The sequence below is a fragment of the Eschrichtius robustus genome, chromosome 7, assembly GCF_028021215.1.
Source record: "Eschrichtius robustus isolate mEscRob2 chromosome 7, mEscRob2.pri, whole genome shotgun sequence".
NCBI classification, from domain to species: domain Eukaryota; kingdom Metazoa; phylum Chordata; class Mammalia; order Artiodactyla; family Eschrichtiidae; genus Eschrichtius; species Eschrichtius robustus.
In genome coordinates, this window is record NC_090830.1 from 132,173,689 (window position 1) to 132,201,536 (window position 27,848).

Sequence of the window (27,848 nt, forward strand, 5' to 3'; positions counted from 1 at the left end):
CAGCCAGGAGGCCCCCCGAGGCATCCTCACGAACTGAAACAGAAACTCAAAGGTTATGTCTGGTCTCAACACATAGCTATGGCTTTTGAGCTGCTCGGCACCACATTTCCACAGTGGCGTCCCCGTCCACTGTAAACACCGCGCATCTCCTCTCGAACCCCACACCTAGCCTCAGCCGAACACTGTGATCATTGGGTGAAAAGCCAGTGAGGCCTAGAAGAACCCCAAGTCCAGGCACTTGCTCCATGGCTACACAGTAACCCGAGCGTGGAACATTCCAGGGGTTCCTTGTGCTGGCCGAGGCCCAAGTCAAGAGGCCTGTTCTGACCTCTGATGAGGAGGACACCATCTGTGCCCATCGGGGCCCCAGGAAGAAGGGTCTCACTCATTCCTGCCTTCCTTCCTTCCTCCACTCATTCAGCAAATAGGTACCGGTAATTCGTTACGGGCAGGCTGTGCTGGGGTTCAGTGTGCGATGGTGAAAGAAGCTCTCAGCTCCAGAGGGGTCCGCGGTCACAGAGGGCTCTAGCTGCTGAGAGGAGCCCCAAGTGACACGGACGCGCAAGGCTACCGGTCCAAGAAGTGGGCAGGAAGCCAGGCCCTGGCTCTTTCAGGCCTGGAAGGAGGAGGGGGTGCTGACCAAGAACAGCCGGCCCACCCAGATAAGAGGGTAGCCGGTGTCTGGCAGCAGCTGCCCCACCCCTGTCCTCAGCTGCCCGAGTCAGGGACCTTTGCCCTCGGTCAGCAATGTGCTCATCCATCAGGTTATCAAGGGTCCGTCCTGACCAGTCTGGAACACGGAGGTGAAGGACGCCCGCCTCAGCCCTAAGGAAGCTCACACGTCACAGAGGCCACAGTCACACAAACCCCTGAGCTACAGAGAGTGGGACTGGAGGGAGGTGGGCCAGGCCGTGGGTGCTGGGGTGCTGGAGGTCAGGGCTGGCTTCCGGGGGGCAAACAGAGCTGCTTCTAAAGGACCAGAAGGAACTTAACGGGCCGGGGGTGGGGTGGGGGCGGGAAGGCGGGCAAGGCCGCCCTCCTCCAGTCCCCCATCTTGGGTTTAAAACAATCCTTATGTGTTCAGGATAGGTCCCCCTCCTGGAGTCCACCCGGGAAGTATCTGGAAAAAGTTAGAGACGGCTGCCTCTGCCTCCCTCCCAGCTCACACCAAAGTCACTGAAGGGAGAGCGGGTGACAGACACTCAGAGCCCTGCCTCCGGGCAGTGTCACCTGCGGACGCCAGACAGGCCCCACGGCCCAGAGAAGGTTCGGAGAGAGAGAAGCTGGGCCTGGCTGGTGCCACAGGCCCGGCTGTTCGAGGGAGGCGGCCCCGACGCTGCAGGAGCCCCAGCACAAAGCAGACACCCCCCGGGAAGCACAGACCCCATCCCTCCCCACCCCACCGCCGTGCCTGGTGGCGAGGGGAGCCACCCAGGCTGGGAGCCCACAGACACCCAAACCAGGACCGGGCCAGGGCAAGCAGGAGGGCGCGAGACACAGGGGCCACGTGTCACTGCACTGGGGCCACCGAGGAAGGCCTGGGTTTACAGACACAGCGGGAAGCAAACTGACTGCTGATGGTCAGGTGGGCACTGCTCACCGGCCCCTCCTCCCCCCCCACCCCAGGCCGCTGTGCTCCAGACAGAGGGGCAGCTGGGAGCCCTCCCAGGAATGGGGGCCGGTGAGTGGGCGCCAGAGATGCTGGGGGGGTCCGTGCCCACGGACGGGAGCCACTGGGCCAGCGCGCAGGGCTCCCCGGCCCTCACTCACTCACTCATTCATTCACTTAGCGAGGACCTGTCTGCGTTTGCCGCAGACCCGCTCACCAGGCTGGAGAACACACGCTCGGAACGACTGCTTCTCCTGCCCCACGCCGCCCGGCTCGAGCCCCACCACCCTCCACCGAGGGACCAAACGAACCCCCGACCTGGTCCCCGCCCTGCGCCCCGGCCCGTCCTCCATCCTCCACACAGACCCAGGGGACCAGGCCACGTGGCTGCTCTGCTCACAACCCTCCAACCACTCCCCACAGCAACCGGGTTGAAACCCGGCTGCGCCCCTTCCTCGCAGCCCACCAGAGCCAAACCTCCGTCCATCCCGGCCTCACTCACGCAGCTCGGGACCGGCCCAGCTCGCTGCCGCCTCAGGGTTTTTGCTCTGCGGCTGGTTCCTGTCACGTGGCCTCCTTGGCGGCCTTCCCCGACCATCCCGGCCGAAAGCTGCCCTCCCCACCCGCGCTTTTCTCCACGTGGCCTTGTTTAACGCTTTCCCCGTGTGCACGAGTTCATCTGTTTCTCTGCTCATGCTCCACTCCCCCCAAAATCAAGCTTCTCGAGGCTGCTGTCCTGTCTCCGATATTCCCGGCACAGAGCAGGCGCCACGTGACTCTCTGCTGACCGACTGCTATGCCCACCTGTCAGCCCAAGCTTGTCTTGCTCTTGCTGCCACACGCCTGGCGAATGCAGGGCCGACAGAAAAGGATTTTCACTGGACAGGATCTGCTGCCTCCCAAACTCTCTGGGCTTGTGCCAAGTCAAAACTCAGCGGAGGGCTTCCCTGGTGGCGCAGTGATTGAGAATCTGCCTGCCAATGCAGGGGACACGGGTTCGAGCCCTGGTCTGGGAAGATCCCACATGCCACGGAGCAACTGGGCCCGTGAGCCACAGTTACTGAGCCTGCGCGTCTGGAGCCTGTGCTCCGCAACAAGAGAGGCCGCGATGGTGAGAGGCCTGCGCACCGCGATGGAGAGTGGTCCCCACTTGCCGCAACTAGAGAAAGCCCTCGCACAGAAACGAAGACTCAATGCAGTCATAAAAATAAATAAATAAATAAATAAAAGAACGTGAATTTCTTTAAAAAAACTCAGCGGAGAAGGGGGGAGAGCACCAAAGTTGGGGTCGACCCCCGGGCCGCCCAGGCTCCTCACGCGGCCTCTGACTCTGCACCCAGGGGCACACGTGGACGGGCCATCCCTCGCACGGAGATCTTACAACTCGAAGGAACACCTTCTCCGTGTCCCCTGGCTTGGGTAAGCCCCACGACCGCTCCCCTCATTGAGCGTGTGAAACCGCACGGCCTGGTGGTGCACCCCCTTATTCTGCTAGCAGCACCCCAGTTTTGCACTGGGACTCCTCCCCTCCCTCACCGGACAGTGTCTTGGTGGGACTGTGCCTCTATCCCCCTGGCACGGGGTGGTTGTGGCCCACCAGACACTCCTGCTCCAGGGCTCCGACTCCTGGACCGAGGGGGTGCGGGCTGGCTCACCCCGCGGGGAGGCCCCGAGCCTGCCACAAGCCTCCGCCTCCACCATCCTTCCGGCTACCCTGTCCCTGCCCTTTCTGGGGCTTCATTCACCAACTCCCCTCCCATATTTCTCTCAATCGCTCCAGGGAATTCTCTTCTGGTGTAAATCAGTGGGAGACAGTCTCAGCTGCTTACAACTGAGGAACCCTGGCCAATTTCGTGCCGGACTTCAAGAGGCTAATGGTGAAGTAGGCCGTGGCTCAGCTACTTGAAGGAATATCATGCAACTGCTCAAAGTGATTTTGGGGCAGAGGCTTCTAGTGCCAGGAGGAAACATAATTTATAAGTTAAACCTGCTTAACTAAAAAGACATAAGAAAACCTGCCAAACTATGTATAGAGCAGTGTAGTTCCCCCCACCCTCCCGCCCCGCCTGAAATGCAGCTTTTTCCTCTTTCTTTTCCTTCATCCTCTTCATGACGCTCAATTCACACTGGTCTGTGTGTGTAGACAAATTCCATCAAAATAATTATGGAGAAATGCTGACTGATAGGACAGCAGCAATTTTAAGGTCAAACATAAGGCCTGAAATAGTCATGAGCTAACTACTTCCCCCTGGGGCTTTCTGCCTCCTGTTGGGGTAAAGAAAAAAAAAAAAAAAAGGTGGGATCAGGCCCCCATCTTGCTTTCTGAGTCCCGTGCGTGAGCTGGGCTGGCTGTGGGCAGGCCAGAACACCACGTAGTCAACAGCTTCCCAGGGTGTTAGGCCCCAGGCACACTCTGACTGCTGGCCACTTTCCCTGGGCCCGACAGCGAGGTTCCCACTGGGCACCAAGTTGTCCAGGGCTGCTCTATTCCCACTGGTTTGTGCCATTCTGCAGCCAGCCTCCCGGACCCTTTGAGCCTTCTGCACTCCAGTGGGAAGGATGAGCCAATCACTACGTGGACGATGTGGTGAGGTCAACAGGCCTCAGGGGAAACTCTCACCATCTGAGGTTTCACAAGACACTCAGCATTCGCACACAAGTGCACGCCCAAGCCCTGGCTGGGGTCTGCAGTGCAACAGAACAATAAGCACGGCTCCCCGGGGTATTTCTCCTACTCCAAAGCCTCTGTTCCTGAGCCTCCCCCAGGGCAGAGCCTGGTGTCTGGGAGACTCCTTGGATCACCAGAGAACGTTTGGGAATCAGATCTTCCATAGGCAAGGCAAAAGCTGGAAATCAAATTGAGGCTCCAGGGGCCATCTGTCTGACTAAGTAACGCAAGAAACCCTGACTTAAATGAAGACACAATTCAGGTCATTATTTAATGAGGAACTAGCTCAGACAGAAAACAGCCGAGCTCATCTCTGGCCATAATCATGCTTCTTCATAACTTTCCTCTGTAGACTACTGACTAAAGCAATCACATCACTTTTCCTTCTCCTGATGCAGCACTACAGGGAACCACAGGGCCACGCAGAACAGGCCCACGCTCACGCACTTGAGGGGTACAAGTGGGGCACCCCAGCCTCTGGAAGGGAACAGGGTGAGACCTTGGCAGTAGAAAGCAGGAGGCAGAGCCAGGCCCGAGAAGAAAGAGAAGCTGAGGAGGGAGAGGCGCCCTTAGGTGGAGGCCCTTGAAGACGCTGATGGAGACAGAGCGGGCGTTAGCCACGGCAGGGCGGGCCCTGGTGTCCCTGCTCGCCCTTGATGCGGGGGTGGGGGGAGAGGCAGGGGACTGCCTCGGGCTCTGTGCACCTCTGGATTCCGGCCAGGGACCCTGGCTGGGGCCGTGGGGCCCAACGCCGACTCCGGGTGAGCGGGACGATGAAGACCCTGGGTGCCCAGGCAGCTGGGTGCCAGGCCGGACATACTCACTGGACTCTTCTGCCGGGCAAGTCACTTAGCCTCGGCGTCCTAATCTGACAAGCGTGGAAGGAAGGACCTGCTCCCAAAACGGGTGTCTGTTGTGGCCGGAAATACCTTGAGGCTGAGCAAAGTGAGGCGGCCTGGAGCCTCGCTCCGGCCTCCGCCCCCCGCCCTCCCGGGAGCAGTGCACCCCAGCTCCCGCTGGTCTCCAGACTTGAGAGAGGCTGGGAGGCTTGCCGGAGAGAGGAGGCTGGGCCTGGCCGGGGAGGAGGGAGAACAGGCCCTTGGCCGGAGCGTGGGCGGGCGGGAAAGAGCTGGGGGAACGCAGCCCCGAGGTCAGATGTCCGGGCGGCCTTCCAGCGGCAGCAGCTAATGTTAGCACACTCAGAGGAAGAGCTGCTCACAGGGGAAAGGAAGGCGGCCGGCACGCGGAGTGGGGGAAAGGGGAACCGAGTCACTGCACTCCCCCACCCCGCCCCCGTCCCCCCGGGGGAAGGCGATACTGAGTGCTTGTCAGTCCCCTGTCTGCCCACCTCTCTCGGGAGTAGGGGCAGGCACGTTGTCACCAGCATTTAGCTTTTAGGGAAAGGAGAACAAGAGAACCATGACGGGGACCTTCAGCAGGCAGGGAGGGGCGGCCAGGGCCCAGGGGGGCCCAAGCTTCTCCTCTCCCAGTGTTTCCAAGCCCCCAGGGGACCGTCACCTGCAGTTTTAGGCTCTGTCCTCACTGCGGGGCCTCTCACTTCCCTAATTCCAAAGCGGCCTGTGGTGATTCATGATTTCTTTTTTAATCTGAACCCCCAACTTCTGTTATCTTCTTAGTCTGATTAGAAAACAAAAGAGAAAAGCTTTTCCATCTTTCCTGTTATTATCTTGATGGTATTTACATGAGGATGATGTTACCCGTTTAGGAAGCTGAAGCAAAACCCCCATCTTCCTCTCAACCTTGCTGGCTGTTCAGAGCAAATTCTAATCAGTTTATCTTACATTCTGTGGATGTCATCACTAGGCTGGTCTTATTTAGGGTCTTTCTTTGGTTGTTTACAGCCGTGCCTCTCTCCCCAAGGCCTAGCGGATTCCAGGACGACAGCCTCAGGAGCCGGGTAGGGGCGGGCGTGAGGGCCTTGGTGGGTGAACACGGCCTGGACTTGAAGCCTGCGTCCTGGCACCCTGCTCGCCAGCTGTGTGACCTGGGCCCTCCATCCCCTGGGCTCTCTGTTTCCTGCCTGTATAGCAGGTAGAGATGGACGAGTCCCCACCCCTCAGCAGGTTGAGGGAGGCTCCCGGAGAGGCAGGGGTGACGGCACCTCTGCAGGCCCCGAACAGACTACGCTCCCATCCTCCCGCTTGCCTTCATTGTGCTTCCACCTGCACCGTGAGAGCAGACCCAGGCCAGACCTGTAACGTGCTGACAACCTGTGATGCACCCACCAACTGACACAGAAGAAGGCCGCTCTCCAAAGGTGGCTGCTGCCCACAGCTGGCCTGCCCATCCGGGAGTCCAGGGGAGGGAAGAAGAGAAGGAACACAGAAGGCGATGACTTTCCAAGAAGGGGAGGGGTATGGGAAGAAAGGCCAGACCCCGACCTGTGAAGCCACCGAGCCCCCTTCAATGGCCATTTGCTTCCCTTGGCTTTCTCTCCTTTTTTTTTTTCTGAGAAGATGAGTTTTCCTTCCCCGGCTGGGGCTGGGAGGCCACACTCCTCCTGGCGAGGGCTCAGGCCCTGTCTCTTTGAAGACCGGCTCAGCTGACCACGGGCCCACGGGCCCTGGACCCAGCTCCATGGCCAAGCCCAGGCAGGCCCACCCCCAGATGGAACCAAGTTTAGCGGCGGCAACGGAGGCAAACAGCACAGCTGGAGCCAGAGGGGGGCCTCCCTTGGGCCCTCCAGGAGGCCCTCACCCTGAGAGCCATTGCTTTTTGGTCAGAGCTACTCTACACGAGTGCTTTAATTTCAGCGGGAAAGCGCCCACCAACCACAGGAAACAGAGCAACTCATACCTGCACCCCCTCAGCCGTGAACTTGAGCAGCAGAGAAGGGACTGAACGATGACGAGCTGAGAAGCTGGGCTACAGGAGCCCGCATTCACTCGCTCCAAAATGTCCCCTGGGCACCTGCCACGCGCTAGGCCCCAGGGTCAGGCACTGGGTATTCAGCAAGGAGCAAGAGCGACAAAAGTTCTTGCCTTGTGAAGCTCACATTCTGGGGCAGGACTCATTCAGTGAACGAGATCAAAATGTTAGAAAGTGGTGAAGCGCCTTGGAAAGAAAAGGACAGGGAAAAGGGGACAGGCAGTACATGGGGGTCAGGAGGTAGGGGAGGTAGTGGAATTAGATTTTAGGCCAAGTGGCCAAAGAAAAGGAGGGAGGGAGAGAGTCCTGCTAAAGGGGAGTGTTCCAGGCCAGGGAAGAAGTGCACAAGCCCTGAGGCATGTAGAGCAGGGGGGCCAGCGTGGCTTGAACAGAGTCAGTGGCGGAGAGCAGCTGAGAGAGAGCACAGTGGTCACGGGGGCCAGAGTACAGCGGACCTCATACATCCCAGTAGGAGTCTGGTGTTTGCTCAGCCTGAGACGGGAAGCCTGTGGAAGGCTCTGAGCAGAGGAGGCACGGTCTGACTTGCATTCCCTCTGGCTGCTGGGTAATGCAAACAGGCTAAAGGAGCCAGAAGCGGGGGCCAGTTCCCAAAAGAATCCAGATGGGAGAGGACGCAGGAGGGACCAGAGCAGCAGCAGTGGGGATGATGAGAGGGACTCTACTGACCGATGTACATTCAACACAAACTGGAAAGGGAGGAGTGATGGGCAGAGACCCTACTTATCTTGCGGAATTCCTTCAGCCCAAGGTGCTCCGTGAAGGCCTGTGGAGTGGACACGGGTCTTGGAGGCTTTCACAAGCTCTTATGAGGACCTAAGACTCACCTGCCTGCTCTCGACCTGGGTCGTGGGGTGAGATCAGGGGAGAAAGCCCCCTAGACGCTAGCGTGGGGTCTCACGAGGGGCTGTGAGGGCGCCAGGAGGGGCGATGGGTGACATGACCCCGGACAGTGCCCCCATCCCTGACCACAGAAGCAGCAGAGAGTCCCTGGGACGCACCCACGTGCAAACCCCCCCACACAAGTGTGTTTATGCCCGAGTGGGACTGCTTTCAGCTCCCTCTGCCGGGGAGCAGCCCACCCACTTCTGAGGAATTAGGGCTACAAGGAGCGTGGGGAGGCCGTTTTCTTCTCGGCCTAAGAGGGCCGGCTGTCTGCCTCTCTGGCCCAGCTCACCGGGCCACGTGGCCCGAGGACCACCCTTGCAGAGGGCAGCCGCCACCAGGCCCACCACCTTGGCCGCCAGGCCGCGCCTTTTTTCTCCACTGTCTCCCACTCTGGACACTCCTGAGGTGGCAGCTCTCGCTCGCGCTGACTGCCCTTTGGAGGCCCGGCCTTGTCTCGGTACCACCCCGCCTTCTGGAAACCACCTTCCTGACCGGGTGGAGACCAGAAGGAATGCGGGTCTCAGCCTGGCAGGGGCGGCAGAAGCACGCTTGGTATTATTTACCAGGGTGCTGGCCTGCCCTCCCCGCTCGCCAGAGGACTCAAATCTGGGCTGGCCACTTCCTTCTTGTGAGGGCGAAGCCGGGCTCCAGGTGACTCTGCCCCACTGCCCCACCTGCCACGGCTCCCAGAGCTCTGCTTGCGGGCCCTCTGGGCACATCTGCTAAGCCCTCTTGCTCCGTCCACAGCCCCACCTGGATATCGGGCCTCAAGAGGGTCACCAGAGAAGCCAGGCCACCGGGTCCTTACCAGCTCAGGGCTGAAGGTCCTGCACGCTACGGGGTCAGCTCCCTGCTTGTCGAGGCTTTGACTTAGGACCATCACCATGGTAAGGGCCTCAGGCGCTGGGCGCCAGCCCAGGGTGGGCACGAGCCATCTTCGGGCGGGCGGGCGGGCTTGGGCAGAGGCGACCTCCTGGGCACCCCCCAGATGGTGACGTCAGCAGACACGGCTCCCCATCGGCTGCTCACCCTCGGGGTGGGGCTCTTCCAGGAAACGGCCAAGTGTGGTCAACTCCCTGGAAAGATAAAGGAAACGCAAAGGGATTCAGGACTGGGGCAGACCCGGGCCCCGAGAGAGCCGCCCCCTCCCCTTCACGCTGGGACCCTGCTGGGGAACGGAACCGCCTCTCCGCTGCAGGAGGTGTATGCTGGCGGGGACCACGAAGGCCGGAATGGCCTTCCCGGAGTCCTCACCCACCCACAGGCCAGCCTTAGGGTGTCCCTAAAGCCAACACCTGGTGGGCACGGCAGTGAATCCCAGCTCAGCCTCGTGGCACCTTTAAGACAGATCTCGGGGTCTGGGCTGCTCACAGACTGCTGTCCCCAAAGTGCGCTCAAGCCGTGTGACCTCCTGCGCTGAGCGAGCCCTACAGACAGCCCGAGGTCGGCTGAGGTCAGACACGGGCGACCCTGCAGTCAAAGCCCAAGGGCTCGGCCCTCAGGCAGCCGGCAAGTGGCTCCTGTTCTCTGCCCAGGTCTGAACGGAAGCCACTGGAAGAACCAGGAGGGTCCATTTAAAGGCACATACTTCCCATCCTTGGAAGCACCATGATTCCGAAATGACACATTTGCAACACGGGGGGGTCTCCGTCCCCTTCCTCAGAATGAGCCAAACCAAGTCACGGCCTGCGCACACCCCTCTGAGCTCCCAGCAGTGATGGGCCCCTCTCTCATCATCGTTCTACACAGCCCGGAACATCTCCCCGACCCACCCTCATCTCTCACCAAGCAAAAGCCCACAGAGTGCAGCCTTCAGTCCAGGTTGGGAAAATCGCTCCTTACAAATTAATTTCTCTGATCCTATTTCCATCCCACCCCTCTGTGGTTACACCTTCAGAGGAAGTCACAGAGATCCAAGGAACCTGAAGATCACTATCAAAAAGTAAAAAGTAACGATAACAATAGTAAAAAATGAATGAATAAAAAGCAGCTCCTAATCTGTAATTAAAATCAAACTGGTCAGTGCAGGAAAATGTTTTAGAATCTGCTGCTCTGTGTAAAAATTAATTGTACCCTGGTATTTACTTGCCGTCCAGATTGTAAATCATATTTTCCTGTTTACTTCGATTAGACTTTACAGTGGGTGTTATTGAAATTGCTCAATTACGGGCCAGCTGGCGAGCAGAGGAAAATTACCTTCTACTGTTCTTCGAAAACAAGGTTCATCCAAAGTGCAAAAGCAGGGAAGGGAAGGAGGGAAATCAATACATTTTCAAAGGACTGACTGTTCAGGAGGGAGGGCTGGTGGAGTCTCCAGGCTCCCAGGTCACACTGGGAGACCTGATGCAGAGTTTCAAAGCCACATCAATCTAGAAGTGAAACGTTCTGACCAAGTATGATCTGCCCCAGCAAAGAATTCCAGATCACTCCTCCGAGTCTGGCCAGAAAGCCGAGCCAGGAATGCCCGCCAGCCCCCTGGACGCTTGGCTTGGGAGCAGGGCGGGCCATGTGAGCAGGAGGGTGCCTGGAGTGGTGCCGTGGACTCTCCCTTCAAGAGGACCCTTTGTGCCAATCAGAGACGGAGATGAGGCCTGATAGAGGCCGTCTTCTCTCTAGGTACAATCTCAATTCAGTTCTGGGGCCGCCAGCCACTACCCCAGGCCCAGGGGTGACCCGCCCTCCCCATTCCCTTCTTCCCTAACAAGGCAGGAGGGTTCGGTGGTTACAAGCTCAGGTCCTGAGCCAAGCACACCTGAGCTGGAATCCCAGCTCTTGAAACGTATCGTCTGAGTGACCTTTGCCAAGTTACTTTCTCTCTGAGCCTTGGTTTCCCTTTCCATACAGTAGGGACAACAGTGCCTGCCTCAAAAGATGACTGCATCATAAGAAAAGAGAGCTCGGCTTGCTCGGTGAGAAGTCCTAGCTCATTTGAAGAACTGCTCAATAAACAAGTAGCTACTGCCACTAGTTTCATGGGGGAGCCTGTGAGTCCCAATCTTTTCTCAGCAATGGACACCCAAGCATCTGTCCTCTCAAATTTTTTTAAAAGGGAAATTCCATCAAAACTTTTCAAAGCTAAATTCCATCAAGAGGAGACTAGCTGGGCTGCCTGGGTGGCACAGTGGTTAAGAATCCGCCTGCCAATGCAGGGGACAGGGGTTCGAGCCCTGGTCCAGGAAGATCCCACATGCCACGGAGCAACTAAGCCCGTGTGCTACAACTGAGCCTGCACTCTAGAGCCCGCGAGCCACAACTACTGAAGCCCACGCGCCTAGAGTCCGTGCTCCGCAACAAGAGAAGCCACCGCAATGAGAAGCCCGCACACCACAACGAAGAGCAGCCCCCGCTCGCCACAACTAGAGAAAGCCCGCGCGCAGCAACGAAGACCCAACGTAGCCAAAAATAAAAATAAATAAATAAATTTTTAAAAAAAGGGGGGTGGTGGTGACTGGCTGTATTATGGCCCATGCCTCTGGTGAAACAGTAGGTGGCCAGTAAGAACGATGCTGTAGAAGTCTTATCGTCATGGAAACACGTTAGCCCATCCGATGCAGCCGCTGTGTACCAAGCACGAAGCTGGATGGAGGAGGTGGTGCAGGTGTCCCAGCTCTCGCAGCTCTGCTCCCACTGGAGCCCCTACAAAAGGCCAGGTCGCACAGAGGCAGCATGACTGGTGAATACCAGAGCACCATACGCTCCTGGAAACTGGGTGGTCAGTAAACATGGCAGGCACTGGAAGGAGGAGGAAGGTCCTGCACAAGCCCTGTGTTCAGGAGTCGTGGAAAGACAGTACTGTGAACACAGGTACCACAGCTATGGGAGGCAGATGGAGGAGGGGGGCCCTGGGGCTGAGTCATAAACAGACCCCTTTGCACAGGGACCAATGACACGCAGCACTGCCTGGAAGAGCCCAGGAGTGGGGACAACCCAGACGGCCATCAGCAGGTGACTGGTAACAGAAATCACAGTGTAGCTATGTCAACAAATACCATGTCACCTTTACTGCAGTGTTAATGAGGCAATTTTAATGGTACAGATATGAAGCACTCTCTAAGATAACACTGTAAATGAAAATAGCAAGGAGAGGAGTACAGCATGGTCCCATAACCACGTGGCCCTGGAGTGGGAGAAGGCACTTTGAGTGTATAGCCTTACACACGGACACGTGCTATTTGAGTATTTCATCCAGTGCATATAACGCCTTTCTGATTAAAAATAGGCAAGGTTTCAACATGAAGGGAAGAGGCACCTGGGAAGAGGGAAGCGTGAGCGTAGGATGGCAGCCTGGCCTGTACACAGTGTGGGGGGGGGGGGCAGTGAGCACGCTGCTGGCAGGCACACAGGGCACGTGGAGAGGGGGCAGCAGGACAAGGGGCTGGAAAGACAGAGTCACACCAGACCAAAGGCTCTGAATGCCAGACTTTATCATGTGGCCATAGGATGCTCCCAAAGGAGCTGGAGTTGGCTGGGTTGATCTGTTGAAAGAGAATGATTTTTTTTGAACCCTTTGCAGCACCTAGCTCGGTGCCTCGACTACAGCAAGATCTCCACACGTTTCTGGAATTCGGCTAAATCGTAGCAACATCTGAAATGATCTGGGCACGTTCTCAGACCCTGTGAGGCAAATCCAGACCATCAGAGCCTGGCACAATCTGGAATTCCCTGGGATTCCTTTGATCCGTGGCATGGGCCAGGCCAAGCTCATTGGGGAACGCCAGTGCCCGTCCAGAGACTCGGAGCCCAGTCCGAGAACGGGGCCAGGTACTTCTCAGGGAGAAGCCAGGAACTCGGCCTTTGAGGGACGACTGGGTGCACAGCTCTGCCGAAGGTAAAAAGGAGGTGCCCCAGAGCCCACAGGGGGCAAGGGAAAGGCCTCCTGAGGTCACCTCTGGGGCACAGATCCTGCTCTGGCCTGGTGGGTCTTCTCTTAACCCACGTTAAGAACAGCTTCTATCTACTGAGCACCTACTGTGTACCGGGTGCTTTATATATCAATACACGACAGATTAAGTAGTAACAGTGTACAGACAGACGAAGCAACTCACCCAGGGTATCAGGGGTGAGCTCCCGGGCTGTGCTTCCCACTGGTGTCCACCTGCAGCAAAGCCCCCACCCCTACCTGCCTCTGCACACCAGATGCATCCTTCAAAGCCCCATCGAGCAACTACCACGCAACCCAGCAAGTGCACTCCCTGGCATTTATCCCGGAGAAGTGCAAGCTTACGTTCACACAAAACCCTGCACATGATTGTTCATAACAGCCAAAACCAGAAAACAACCCAGATGTCCTTCAACGGGTGACTAGCTAAACAAATTGTGGAAGAGCATCCCATGGAACACTCCTCAGCACTAAAAAGGGACGAACTATTGATAGCCACCTGGACGAATCTCCAGGGAATTATGCTGAGTGAAAACCCCCAGTCCCCAAAGGTTAATTACTGCATGACTCCATTTACATAACATTCTTGAAATGACAAAATGACAGAAATGAAGACTAGATTAGTAGTTGCTGGGGCTTTGAACGGGCGCTTGGGATGGGGGTGAGGGAGCTGGGTGTGGTTATGAAAAGACACCGGCAGGGATCCTTGTGATGGAAATGTTCTGTATCTCGACTGTATCGCATCGGTGTCAATTTCCTGCTCGTGATTTGTACTATAGTTTTGCAACATGTTACTGCTGGGGAAAACTGAGTAAATGGTACACGGGATTTCTATGATTTCTTGCAACTACATGTGAATTTACAATGATCTCAAAAGTTAAAAATTTTTTTTCTTCCAGCTTTTTTGAGATATAATGGATATACAGCCTTGTGCAAGTCTCAGGTGTGCAGCATCATGATCTGACTTCCACACGTCATGAAACGATGATCTCAATACGTTTACTGAACATCCATCATCTCATAGAGATACAAAGCTAAACAGAAAAAAATTTTTTTCTTACGTCACAATTTTAAATTTAAAAAGCCCGCTCCGTCTATGCATTTGCCAAAACTCACAGAACTAAACACCAAAGAATGAACTGTACTGCATATACATATAAATTTTTTTAAAAGAAGGCCACGTGGCAGCCACTGCCTGTACGGGATCGGATGCAGCGTGAGGCAAGGAGGCGTGCTAAGGCACTGGGCAGCCTCCCCCTCACCTCCCAAGCCCCTTAACTTCAGTTTCCTCATCTTTAAAATGAAAGTGAGAACAACCTTTGCTCTGGGGGCTGCTGGGAGAGTTAGGTAAGAAAATGTATATAAAAGAGCGCAGCACAGAGAAGGCCCCAGACACCGGTGCCCACTCCCCAGGGTACACACGGATGGTCAGCGGGCACCAAGTGACACTGCCCGCGGTTAGTGAGAGGCCTCAACCCAGCCCCATGGCATCCTGGCCCCAGAGCCACCTCCGCCCCCTCCCAGCTGCGCTTCCGCCCTGAGGCCTCCCTGAGGACCAGCTATGGGCTGGGCTCTTCTCACTTCATCTCTCGAATTCCTGTGAATAGGCATTGCTATTAACAGTGTTCCCATTTTCCAGATGAGAAGACCAAGGCTCCAGGAAAATAAATCAAGCATTTGCCCAAGATCCTACAGCTGGCAGGGGTGAGGGTGAGATCTGAATCCAGGTCTGCCTCCTCAGGACACCGCAGGGACAGGGGACAACTTTGCTTTCTCACACGAGTCCTTCCTAACATGAAACTCTCTTGCTTTTGTTCTGCAGTCTTCAATGTGCCTTCAGGCGTCTGCAACCCTCGAACCCAGCTGTCTGATATCACTGTGGTTGAGACTCTCGGCTTCTGGCAAATGGGAACCCTGCCCGGTGCGCGCTAAACGCCTTCATATATGCAAAAAAGTTTTGCAAACTCTAAGATTCTATATAACTCTTCAGAAGATTACAGGAGTTTACCAAACGTTTCTGTCATGCATTTTGAAGAGCTACCCTTTAAAGAAAAGAAACTGACCATGCTGGAACTCGCCCAATTAAACGTTTCCTTCTTTTAATATCCTTATCCTGTGTTTACTACTTGTACAAGTTCGTTTTATAGCAGAAGAGTATCTCACCACCCCAACACAGGACTCAGAGCAAAACCTAAACATAACCTTGGCCGCTGACAGTGATTTTCCTGATGGCCCAAGCAAATCATTCCTTTCAGAGCTTCCATTTCCCCCTCCCATTAAGCAAAGGAAATGGGAGAAAAACAGCAATTCTACAAGGTCTTTGGGAAGGCTGTATGCACTTTTAAACTTTCGTAACTTCAGCTGTTGGTGTGACAAAAGCAATCTGTGGGCAGGATCTAGAAGCAAATTTATGAACACTTGGGGAAGGGCATCTTTCAGAGGGTTATGCTGCCTTCTGCCAGATCCTATGACAAACCCATGGAAGGGTGGAGCGGGCAGAAGAATCCTCTGGTCGCAGTCAAGGTTCACATCTGCCAAGAGCAGGGAATTAAATCTGTCCGGGGATGCCTTTTGCTTGCTGCTAAGGCATCTGAGTTTAAAGGATAAAAGTTAAAAGCTGCCTAGGAACTTTATCAACAGCCCGTACTTTCCCAGACCGAGTTGACATTGGAAAGAGAGTCTGGAGTTTCAATAAGAGAACATGCCCGGAGAATGTGTTTCCCAGACGGCAGTGGAACATTTAAACTAATTCCCTCGGCCCAGGTTCCCAAGTCTTCAGGTCCTCCTTAAAAATAACTGATCAAAGACAACTATGCCTTCACCACCTGCAATACACCGACAGAAAAAACAGAGACAGATGAAACCTCTTAAGTCAATACTTTAACACCAAGGACATGTTTGATACCAAACATTACTGATTTAAGGAAACTCCACAATAGAGGCAGTAGCCAGAAAAAAATACATTTTTGTTCACCATTTTCCTAGTATCTTCCTGGTCTGTATTTGTGGAAATAACAGGTGACATGGAGTCTACCTTTTAACAAAGCGTGAATAAAATAAGAACAGCCACAGCAGCAATGCCAGGCCCCAGGCTTACTGTATCCTCAGAGGAGCCCTACGAGTGGGCACTGTTGTTATTCCCTTTTACAGAGGGACAAGCTGAGGCCCAGGCCCAAGGTCACCCAGCTGTAAATGGTGAAACAGGACTCAAGCCACATCTGCTGAATTCCAAAGTCTTTGTCTGAACCACCAAGCCGTCTACTCCAAGATCTGTAAACTGTGTCCTAATTATCCCATAAGTATTTGATTTCTCAAACTGACCAAAAGCTGAAGCACAGATGCTGGGTTTGCAAGACACCCCTTCTCTATAAGCTCCTCCTGTGGTGCCCCAGGCCACACCTCAACCTTCTGGACTTAAAGATGAACTGGCACTAGGGGTTCCCCCCTGAGGCAGGGAGTGGGGAAGTGAGAGGATGGGGTGAAACATAAAGGCACTGATTCCCATCCCTGACCACACGGAGGGGCAGCCGTGCCGGGTGCCGTGCAGAGGTGAAGTGCCTTCCAGGAAAGCCAGGGTGCCCCCAGGCCTGGGGGAATGGTGCTGGCTCCTCACTACATCAGCCAGAATCCATGTCCATCGGCCCCCCTCTCCCTGGGGCTCTGCTGCCCCTCCCCCATAGCTCCCCCCACCCCCGTCCTTCTCCCCAAGCCCATTTCCAGGGTGTTCACAGGGAGCCCGCCCTCCACACGTGTCGTCTGGGTGCGGCCCTGCCTCAGGCCTCCTCTGGTCTCAGCACAGAGCCTGTCACAGCAGGAACCTGATCGGTGTGTGTTCACTGAGTCAACAACACACCTGCGGACGAGCACTGGACTCGAGGCCCGGAAGTCACACTTCCCCGCCAACTCAGTCCTGGACGAGCTGTGGCACCCTGGGCGAGTGATGGAACTTGGCTGAGCTCTGTGACCTGTAAGAAGCAAGCCTTGTTCTGCCCCCGCGCGTGGGAAGTTAGGGAAGGAAAGGTCTGTGGAGCGGGGCACCGGAAGAGGGGCCAGGCGTACTGCGGTGAGGCCGTCGGTGAGCACAGTGCGAGCAGAGAGCAAGCCCTCACTCAGCACGTGCGAGCTGGCTAACAGAGATCACGTCTTCACAGCTACAGCACGCGCGGCTGGGCAGGGGAACGGGACACGCTCGTGACTCCTCTGAGCGCCTCGCGGGGAGATGTAGCTGCCGGACAGTCAAATCCATCACTGAGTCTCACGTTCACCCGGGTTCCTGTGTGCATGTGACATGTGAGGAAACTGGGCTCAGAGAGGCAGTGCAACCTGGCTAAACCACACAGCTGACATGCGGCTGCATCGGACTCTCAGGGGGGCTGTGCAACACTTTCTTGCTGCAAGAATAAAGCATCTGCCGTCCTTAGAGACAGCATGCTTACCCCACCCTTGATTCCTCGCCCCAGAGTAAGGTGTGTCCTTGGGGGTGTTTTCTTCAGTAACTGGGGTGAATATACACTCCCTGGACTAGACCTTCAGGTAATCAAAGGCCACCGAAGGCCCACACTCAGGAAAGGACTGGCAGTCAGGTCACCTGGCTGGAAAGGGACCCACCCTGTGCCCTGGGCTGAACAAAGTGGCCCAGGCTCCCTTATGAGACTGTCTTAATGGAGGGGAAACAAGACAAAACAGTGAACGAGATGTTGAACCAAACTGGGCGTCTGTTCTCTGGGACTTCACACAGTCACTCTCACAGTGTTGGAAGGATCTGCTGTGTTTTTGAGCAAATAACATTTCAAGAGGAGGGGGAGGAAGAACATTATTCAGGGACATGAAAGTGTTGAGACCCAGAGCCAAAACAAATGTGAACATGGGAACGAGACAGCCTGTGTTGCTTCTTGAAACTCAAGCCAACTGCATGCAGGACCTGTCAAGAGCTCATTCATCAATGAGAAATAACTGACAGGCAAGTTTCCTATATGCAGTCCCGCAATTCTCGCTACCATTCAAGTCCTTTTAACCTGCCAAACCCTGCAAGAGAAGAGTGTCCTATGAACTAGAATCTGCTGAGCAAACTCAAAAGGAAGGAAATGAGGGGTGGGGGGGAGGAGAACCAGTACTTACTGAGGGAGCACAGACTAGACACTGCCTTGTCCTCCAGCCCAGGATGGGGGAGAGAAGGGGAGACAACTGGGGACGGTGAGACACAGCAAGGGCCCCAGAGATAATCTACTGAAATGTTAAGCCACTTAGCCTAAGACGACCATGACCTCTTCTTCAGTCAGACCTATTTACAAGTACAGTGAATTTAATCAAACCGTGATTTGAAACCAAAAGAGATGAGGGGTTAAAAAAAAATTAAACAAGAACAAAAATAGAGAAGCCCAAACAAGAGGCAGTGTGGCCTGCGTGAAGACAGCAGGACTCGGGAAACATGGGTTCTGGCCCTGCCCCTGCCATCGAGCAGCTCTGGCCCGTCTGCCAAGTCACGTGCCCTGTCTGGCGTCAGATCCCTCACCTGACGAATGCCAAGACCGGGCCAGACAGGCTCTGTTTCTGCCGAGTGAGCGTCCACGTGCAGCCATGCATCGGCTGTGTGGCTCAGCCAGGTCACACTGCCTCTCCGAGCCTCAGTTTCCTCACCTGTGACATGCAGACGGGAACCCGAGGGAGCAGGAGACTCAGTCACGGCGGGTGCCGCGTGAGCTGCAAGAGGGTGGGAAGGGCCGGTGATGCCCGTGTGTCCGCTGGCCTTCCCGGTCCTGCCCAGACCTGACCTCCAGCGTTCAAGGTCGCAGGACACCGGACAACAGCAAAGGCCAAATTCTCACTGGCTGCCATCATGAGCCTCAGCGGTGGCCTTCCATATGACCGAGTGGGGAGCAGGAAGCCCCCCTCATATTCCCTCGGGGCAGGTAACCGGGAGGTGGGGTTGCCCCCCTCTCTTACGTACCTACAGGCCCAAGTGGGGATGTTTGCACAGGTGCATTTTCCAAGCTCAGTCCTTAGGCACACCAGGGCACCTTGGTGCCTTTCAGTGACATTAACAACATTCAGAATTAAAGAGTTTCTTGGAAGGCGAGGAAGTTAGTCACTTACCAGTTTTCACACCTTCATCTCCTACCTCCCGCTACAAAAACAGCCCCTTCCTTTGCAAAATGTTTATGGACTTTAGGGCCCAGAGACAGCAACGTTCTCTCCCTCCTGCGGGATGATCTACCTTCACCCAGGCTGCACGCACGCTTCATGCCAGTGTGGCCCCAGGAGCCCCTCGGGCAGGGGCAGCGTCCCCGTTCCTGCCCCAGCCACACACCAGCACTGCCCTCACAGAAGCCCCGGGCCGCGGCGCAGAGCGAATGGAGCGTCCCAGCAGCTGGCACCGGGGACACAGCTGGGAGGCAGCCTCTCTTCATCTCAGGGACCTGGGGGCTGGTGGCCTCACACAGTGACACAAGTATCACACGGAAACTCGGGCGGTGACGCAGGAGGGGACCAGGAGCTCTGCAAGAACTGTGAGGGACACGAGAACCAGGTTTCCCATCTGCCGCCCACTCGGAGGTCACACCCTGACCTCATCTCGCAGACCAGGACTTCACCCTCCTGACCCGACCGATTTTACAGGGCCTGGTATAGAAATTAATCAGCCGGGCTAACCAATCTACACTGAGGCTTCCGCCTTCTCCCCCACCCCCCACACGGCCAGCTGCACCGCACGTTCAGAACGCTGTCATCTGCCAGAACAAAACTCTTCGGAGAGACTGCCAGACAGGTCCATCATAACGACAGGTACCCTTGAGCTCCGGGGCACCTCTCAGTCAAATTCCCAAAGCCATCTCTCTGGTGCCTCCCAGGGGGCTTCCGAAGGGGGGGACAAACTCTACTAAGATGACTCTGACATCAGCTGCAGCATGGTGGCGAGGGAGCCATTCTATGTGTAACAACGGCCATCTGCCTGCAGAAGGACCTCAACAGCACCAGACTGTTGACTCTTTAGGAGGAGAAAGAGGCTCCTGTAAGAAGGGCTGCCCTGAGGTCCTAATTCAAAGCAAAGCCCAGAGATTCGGCTCTGAATTACTTAGCACTGTTCAGGGACCGAACAGAAGGAGCTTGGGAGCAGCTGCGTGTGGGTCTCGAGCTCCTGCTTTACCTTCTGGCAGCGCGTGTGGGCAGGAGAAGGGAGGGGCGCCTCATTTGCAAACCCATCTCCACTTCCTCTAAGCATCCTGGATATGACAACCCCGGCCTCCTGGGCTCAGAGCAAAGACCTCGAGGGGCTTAAAGAGGAAACGATATGGCCAACCAGATTCAAGCCCTGCTGAACTCTTCCAGAGCCTTGGGGGAGGGGTGGTAATCTTGACAGCTCTAAGTGAGACTCAAAACACCCTCAGAGAGTTACCTTCCAGAGGTGAGCAGATCATCGTCATCAGAAATGGCCCAGGCCCCGGAAGCAACAGAGGTTCACTGCATTGTTTGTCCACAACATATCCCAAAGTACCTGAAAACCCACCAAATGTGCCAGCGGCCGCTGTAGCTGTCGTGTTACCGTCATCGTCCTCTAGGGCAGCCATCGGCACCGAGTTCTGGTGCAGGCCTGTCTTGCCCTCAGGAAGCTCATTTCACTAAGTCAGCAGCAAAACTCTACAGCTAGGCCTCGGAGCACCTCCCAAACCCACCAGCGAGCTGGCCTTCGCCTCGCCTGGAAGGGGCCTCACCCTGGTCAGGGGCCTCATCTGGAGGAGTTACCAAACGTGCGAGAGCAGGAAGGCTACATCTGAAACGGCTAACACCAGCCTCCTCGACCAGGAGTAAGCCCAGGGGAGGTGGGCATAAATTAGCAACGTTCTCAGAGTTCACAGTAACGATAATAAAGTTAAAAAAAAAAAAAAAAGCTGTCAGACTGAATAAGGGGACAAGATGAGAATGGACGAAATTTAACAGGTACTGGTCAGGGGCCAGCATTTGGACACCAAAACCAAGTTTCAGGTGTGCTAGGTGAATAGTTAACAGCAGGCTGTCCTCCCTGAAAAGCCTGATAGGACAGGAGTTGTGCACAAAAGCATATGTAAGCCACAGGCCCTCCGCCCAAGGAAGTAAAAATTATTAACTGATGCATGAGTGAAATGAAAAGTAAAATAAAATGCACTAAGAGGCAAAGTACATTTTAAAAGACAAATAACACGATATCATAACAGGGCCTTCTACGGATCAAAAATGAGCATCGCAACCTTGATGGGGTGGGTGCAAAGCCATGCTGGGATCTCCTCCTCCCAGTCCTTGGTGGGTTTTCTTCCCGGGCAGATTCTTGTTCACATCAATTATTAATAAATCAACAAAACATTTGCTAGAGCCATGATGTTCATGAAGCACAAAGCCTGGCAAGTGCCTGGAAGTGGCATCCACGTCCACCAGGCCCCAGCAGACAGGGCTGGCAAAGCTGCTCTGCAGGCCCCTGGTCTGGCCTTGCCTGGCCGCTGTGAGTGGTAGGAGGGTCGGAGTCTGCCACAGGTGCCCAAGGAGCAGTCCCTCCGAGCAATGCTGACCACACCCCTGGGTGAGTGGTGTTTCACGAGCCCACAGTGGGTCCCCTTTCTTAGAGGGGTCAGTGATGGGAGGCAGCACCAGAAAAAAAAAGTTTCTCCCCCAAATTCTCAGCAGAACCCAGTTTAAAAGTCACTTGCCTTCCACAAAGAGGAACAAGGCAACTTCTAGAGAGAGGAAGCAAAATATAATTTGGGCAAATGTCTCTGTGCCATTCTACTGTCATCCTGGCGGCTCTCCTCTTGAACCTCAGGACCCTCAGATGCCAAATTAACCTGCCCTACAGATAAGCCTGCTTGGGTGCAAAAAAAATATGCACCTTCAGCACAGATAGGACAGAAAGCAACTTAACTGCCTAACAGTAAGGACAGGATAAACAAATGTCCCAACATCCACGCAAAGGACAAAATGCAGCTTTTCAAAAGACTTGACAGGTGCCAATAGGAAACCATCTTCCAGTCTAGTGTTAAGTGAAAAAGCAAAGACAGTGGACATAGTAAGCTCCTATTTGGGTAAAACTAAATAAATGTAACAATAATACAGAAGGATACAAAAGAAACTTAATATCAAGAGTCTTCAGGGAGAGGAAGTGTTGCTGAGAACAAAGGGGAGAGGAGACTCTTCAAGGAATACCATTTTGTACGTTTTGAATTTTGAAGATACGACCTATGCAAAAAATATCTAAATTTTTAAAAATCAAAATTTTATATATATATATATGCTTGCACATCAATGGGATCTCTCTGGGAGAATAAAGAAAAAGGCAACAGGAGTTCTTCCAGAGAGAGAAGTAGAGGTATATATGAGGGACAGGGATAGGGGGAGAGTTACTTTTCACAGCTGAGTTTGTAACCAGCGCATATATTGCCTATTCTTAAAAATTAATTTACACACACAGAGCTGCTTGTAGTTCCCCAAACACCCCACGCCGTTCCACGTGTCCAGACCTTCGCTCACACTGGGCCCTCTGGCTACAACTTGCTCCCTACTTCCCCCTGCTCCCCTCTCAGCCTCTTCAGCCTCTTCAGCCTCCAGCTGAGCTAACGACTCTCAGCTTTTAGACTCAGCTCAGGTGTCTCCTCCTCCAGGAAGGCCTCGCCCACACTGCAGAGTACGAATCAAAGGAGCATGAAATGAACTGGCAGTGTGTCCGTCTCCCCCACGGACTGGGAGCTTCGAGAGGGCACGAACCCAACCACAGTCCCCTGAGTCCCAGGACCTGGCACGAAGAACAGCTCTCAGGGAATGTTTGCTGAACCAAAGAACACATTCACTACATTAAGTCAGTTCTCAACTTTCCTGATGCCAAAAGCTACTGAAACCTCTCTTGCTTGTGGGGTTTCCCACAGCTATCAAAATTGTGTTGTTAACACTAATTCGAAGCATTACACCTCCTGGTCCACGGAGGGGCTGGGCTCAAAGCTGTCTGGGTTCCACAGCAGCAGAGCACAAGCAGACTCTGTGGTTGGCACAAAATCACTCTGTCTGATACCGCTCACCTCCTGGAAACTTGCAAATACTCAGCAGAGGCTCCTTGCTTGGGCGGGCGGGCGGGCGGGCAGGTGGCCGGCCCTTCGCACTCCCAATCCCAGGAAAATCTCGGCCCCGGGTGTTCCCTATGGTTTTGTTTCCCAAGTTCGGCCTTTAGGAGAAAGCACCTGGCTGCCCTCAGGGCTTGCTGGGAGGCAGCACCCCTACAGGCCGGTGTCCCCTGAGAAGGAGGAGGGCCAAGGTCCTGGCAGCCTGCACGGTGAGCAAGGTGGGGTCGGGGGGCAAGACCACCCGGGAGAAGTCAAATGTGCATGTGATGCTGTGCTCCTGAACAAAGGGTGTCTTCTCTGAGGGACTTTAATTCAACAGGCAGATCCTGTGCACACCCTGTGCTGTGTTTCTCTCGTCATTTCCTCATGGTACCAGAGCCCCAACCCAAGTCCAACACTCCCCGGGCTGGCTGTACCAGGGGCTGAGGGAGGAAGGCAGGTGTACCAACCAAGTTCACACAAACCACCAAGTGTTCAAACAGGTATACCGCAAGGCACAATGAGTGCCAGGGGAGGATGAAGGCTATGGGACAGGAGTGAGTTGTGACCCCAAGCAGGGAGGTAAAGGTCTGGGGAGGGGTCCTAGAGAAGGTGACATGAGTGTCAGGCTTTGTAGGCAGATAGGAGTTCAACAGTCGGAGACAGGGCGAGGGCCTCCCTGGAGGAAGCCCATCAGTGACGCGTCCAGCACCCCAGGGAGCTGGGGAGCCAGGAGGTGAGGCCCCTTCCCAGATTCGGGTGGAAGCAGCCCCGTGCCGCCCAGTTGGGCGCGTGTCCGGCTGATGCCCGCGCCCCTCACAAGGCCCTGGAGGGGGGGGGCTCTGCCATCCAGGGCAGCCTCAGCGGCACCGGCCTCCCCACTCCTGGCCCGGCCCCACCTCACCCTGCTCCCCTCTAGCTCTTGGGGGTCTGCCCCACCACACCTGTCCTGCTCTTCTGCCTTCTGCCGGTGAGAGCACCAGGCCAACAAGCTGAGCCCTAAGGGGCACGAGCGGGTGCTTTACTCAGCCGAACGGAGCCAGGCGACCCAGGGGATCCGAAACCACCCCCCTTCATAAAACGGCAGCATCAAGGTACACAGCCGCAAGACAGTTATTTCCATCTCCCAGTGCACCAACAGCCCCGGCGCTGACCCACACCGCTAACCCAGAATGCCGACAGACAATACAGCAATTGTGTCCTCTCTTAGGAAGGGGGAGTGGCCACGTCCAGCCCCACATGAGAATGTCACGATCGTCTCGGACTCCCGAGCTACAAATATGTGATCAAGGCATGTGCCGAGCACGCGCTCACCACGTGTTTGCGTGGCTATGAAAGCACAAAAGCACAAGGGCCGATGTGCTTCAGCTGCCGGGGACTGGGTCTGGGGGCGGCAGAGGACAGGGTAACGAGAAAGGAGTCAGGAAAACAGCACAGAAATGCTTCATTCAAAACCGTGACTGCTTTATTGTCCCCTAGTTTTTGAGGAGTGGGAGTGGAAGGGGGGACACTCCTTTACAAAACAAAACTGCAAAGCGAGGCAACATTGGTGACTGCCGTCGCCTCCCAGCTATTCCATCCTAGGCTAAAGACAGGAGACAGGCAGTGATTTCAGATTCACTCTGGACAACTGAAAACCAAAAATGAGATGAAATCAATCTTCACAGGCAGGCAACCACCACTGACAACTCCGATCCACACAGCCTCTGGCTGGCGCCGTGTGGACGCGGGCACATCCCTTCCGAGCTCTGGGCCTCAGGTGCCCAGTTGTAACAAGAGCTCTTTCACTTCCAGAAGCCCAAGCTGGGCTCATCTGTTGGCAGGTAAGAGAAAGAAGGGATAGAGCACTTGATTCTGGGCATGGTTGGTGCCCCAGTTCCCATCACTACATGGGGACACACATTTCAGGACACCTGAGTCAAAGGGCACCTCAGCCTCAGGACTGATACCTGGAAAGTGGAGCAACATGAAGGGAACAAGCTGCCCAAGAGGAGGCAGGGCTACCCAGCATCTCCATGCCAGATGTTAGCGCAGCCAAGTGGGGCCTTTCGTTGATGAGAATGGGTAAAATAAACCTATGTGGGAAACCAAAGTTCAAAACTCAAAATCATCAGTGTTGCCTCCTCTGGTATCCAGGGTCCAGATTAAGGGGGTTGGAGGCAGGGGCAGAGAGTGGGTTAGGAAAAAGAATTACCTAAAGGTAGGAAATAAATGTTTCTCCAACTATTACAATGAGAGTCTAAAGATAAACAGCTTCCATAAAAATGGCTGGTGTCTTACTCCTTTGGGGCTGCTGTAACAAAATACCATCAACTGGGTAGCTCATAAACAACATTCACTTCTTGAGGTTCGGGCGACTGGCGAGTCCGAGATCGTGGTGCCAACACTCAGAGTTGACAGGCTCGTCTTCATTGATGGTCATCTTCTCACTGCATCCTCACATGGCACAAGGTCTGAGGCCTCTCTCTGGGGTCCCTTTTGTAAGGGTCTAATCCCATTCGCGAGGGCTCCAACTTCATGACTTGGTCACCTTCCCAAAGGCCCCACCTCCTAATACCATCACTTTGGGCTTTAGGTTTCAACATACAAATTGGGGGCGGGGGGATATAGACATTCGGTCCATAGCAACTGGAAAATGAAACATCTTTGGACATCTAGGGTCCAGTTTCCCAGAAGATAAGATGCAAAGCTTTGTAAGCATGTACCTCTGCACAGCAGGAAGTAAAAAAGGCAGAGCAGGCTCATACGCAGGGCAGGCATTCGAGTCACTGGCTGGGACCCAAACCCTTGCTGGGATAAACACGGGAGCGTTTGGCGCCTGCTTCAACAATGTGGTTCCAGTGCAGTGGTTCTCAAAGTGTGGTCCCGGAACCAGCGGCAAGCAGCCTCACCTGGGAGCTTGTTAGAGATGCACAGTTTCACTCTCCACCCCACACTGACTGAAGCAGAGACTCTCTGGGTGGAGTCCGGCAATCAGTGTTTTAACAAGCTCTTCACGTGAGTCTGGTGCCCCCGAAAGTTTGAAAACCTATGTTTTAGTGGATTTGGTACTTAGAACCCTGATACCTGGGGGGACAATTCTGCAGATGAAAAAACTGGGGTCCATCAAGGTTGAGTCTCTTGCAAAAGACCATGAGGTCAGAAACGGGTGGAAGGCCTAGGCCCCACCCCCAGCCCTTCATCTAGGCCAGGACCTGGGGACCTAGATAAAGATGACCCAGTGCTTCTCCTTAAGGAGTTCCCAGCACCCCCTAGAATGCACTCAAGAACACCAGTGGGGGTGGGGCCTTCGGGGTCCTTCTCAGGAGTCTCAGCCCAGTGGAATCAGGGGGTGGACAAAGCCCCCAGGCATGGAATCGGATGAGGACGCCACATTTCTGCTGCAGATCGGGGGGCAGGAGGGCTTTCAGGCAGTGGGACTTGTGGCCCACATTTCTCAAATTCAGCAAACAATCCAGAAAGACACTAAGAAGCTCAAAGGTTGACAGTGTAGTGAAATGTGTGAGAATCTGAAGGAAAAAAAAATTGTTTGCAGAATATTTGCCACAAGAGGAGGAAAAAATGGGGTTGAGGAAAAAACGTAAATGAAAGGAGTGACTGATGTTAAATATTTGGAGGAATATGGGAAGAAAAACTCAATTCCTGAAAAAATATAAATTGCCATTTGGAGGCTCTTTACTTCCACTTGCTTCACTGAGTCTCTGTCGAAAAGAATAAGCTAAGAGGCTCTGAGAAGCGTGTTCTCATTTACCCTAAGAAATTTTTCTCTTTCAACCACCAGCAGAAGTTATCTACTTGATATGTGGCAGCTAGACTGCCTGTCAAGATAATTTAGAGATTAAATCTTTGTTTAAAAAAAAAAAAAATCCCGCAGCATCTGTTAAAATCATGGAAGCACTTTTGGACTAAGAAGATTAAACTGGGTGAAGCACCTGAGTGACTTTAGCGGGGCTCGGGGGACAAAAAGGATCCCCAAGTCACTTGGCATCGCAGGGCAACTGGAATGAACTCTGGGGTGGAGACTGGCTTCCAAAGATTCAGGCACCTTGTTCGAGGAGCTGACTCCAAGCCGTGTCAGGGGTCACCTCGGGAACCGGGAACGGCAAGGGGAAAGCTCCACGCAGATGAAGGAAGCACTTCCCCTGCTCTGAGCCTGGCTCATCTCTGTCAGTTTCCTTGCAGGTGGAACAACAGGCCGGATAACGGAGGGAATGACCCTGTGCAAGGGGCATTTCCACCACTGCCCCGCCTTGCACCATACAACCTGGGGGGCCTGAATCTACCTTCTAAACGTCTTGTCCACTCCAGAGATCTCCAGCTCAAATGCCTTCCAGAGCCGAGCAGGGAACAGAAACGAGTGAAACACGCTGGGTGGAAACTGTGACGCAGAGCAGGGAACGTGGCCCGGGGGCGTGGACGGCTAACACCGCGCGGCTGCGGGGGAAAGCGGGCCCAGGATAATATTAAAGATCTTCTGATGTGTCAGGAAAAGCTGAAAATCTAGACTTCTTTGTACAATCCACTTTTTAAATGTTGTCAATAAATGCAAAAATGCATAAAGCATCATGGGGGCCAAACAAATCTTGCCCAAGGACCACACCTGGCCCCCAGACCACGAGTGCACAACCTCTGGTCTAACGGACACTGACTATTCAAGCTCTGAAATCGCCCAGACAACTGCATTACACCTCGGTTTGAAGGGCCCTGTGGATTCGCCCGTCCTGAGCACCCCACAGTCACGCATATCCATCTGCATCACTCCTGGCTCCCTCTGAGTTAGAGGAAGGCCTAAAAAGGACTAGAAAGCGCAGACTGTCTGAAATCCTGAGCACATCAGAGCAGCAC

At 54.6% G+C, this 27,848-nt stretch overlaps 1 protein-coding gene across 1 annotated transcript in view; it reads right to left on the reverse strand.

Annotated features, from left to right (window-relative positions):
- FAM53B (family with sequence similarity 53 member B) overlaps positions 1-27,848 on the reverse strand; it is a 114,734-nt gene that overhangs the window by 70,234 nt on the left and 16,652 nt on the right. The window contains exon 2 of the mRNA XM_068548726.1: positions 8,881-9,148. Within this exon, the coding sequence (XP_068404827.1) occupies positions 8,881-8,958 (78 nt within the window). The 5' untranslated portion in view covers positions 8,959-9,148. The remainder of the gene's footprint in view (positions 1-8,880; positions 9,149-27,848) is intronic.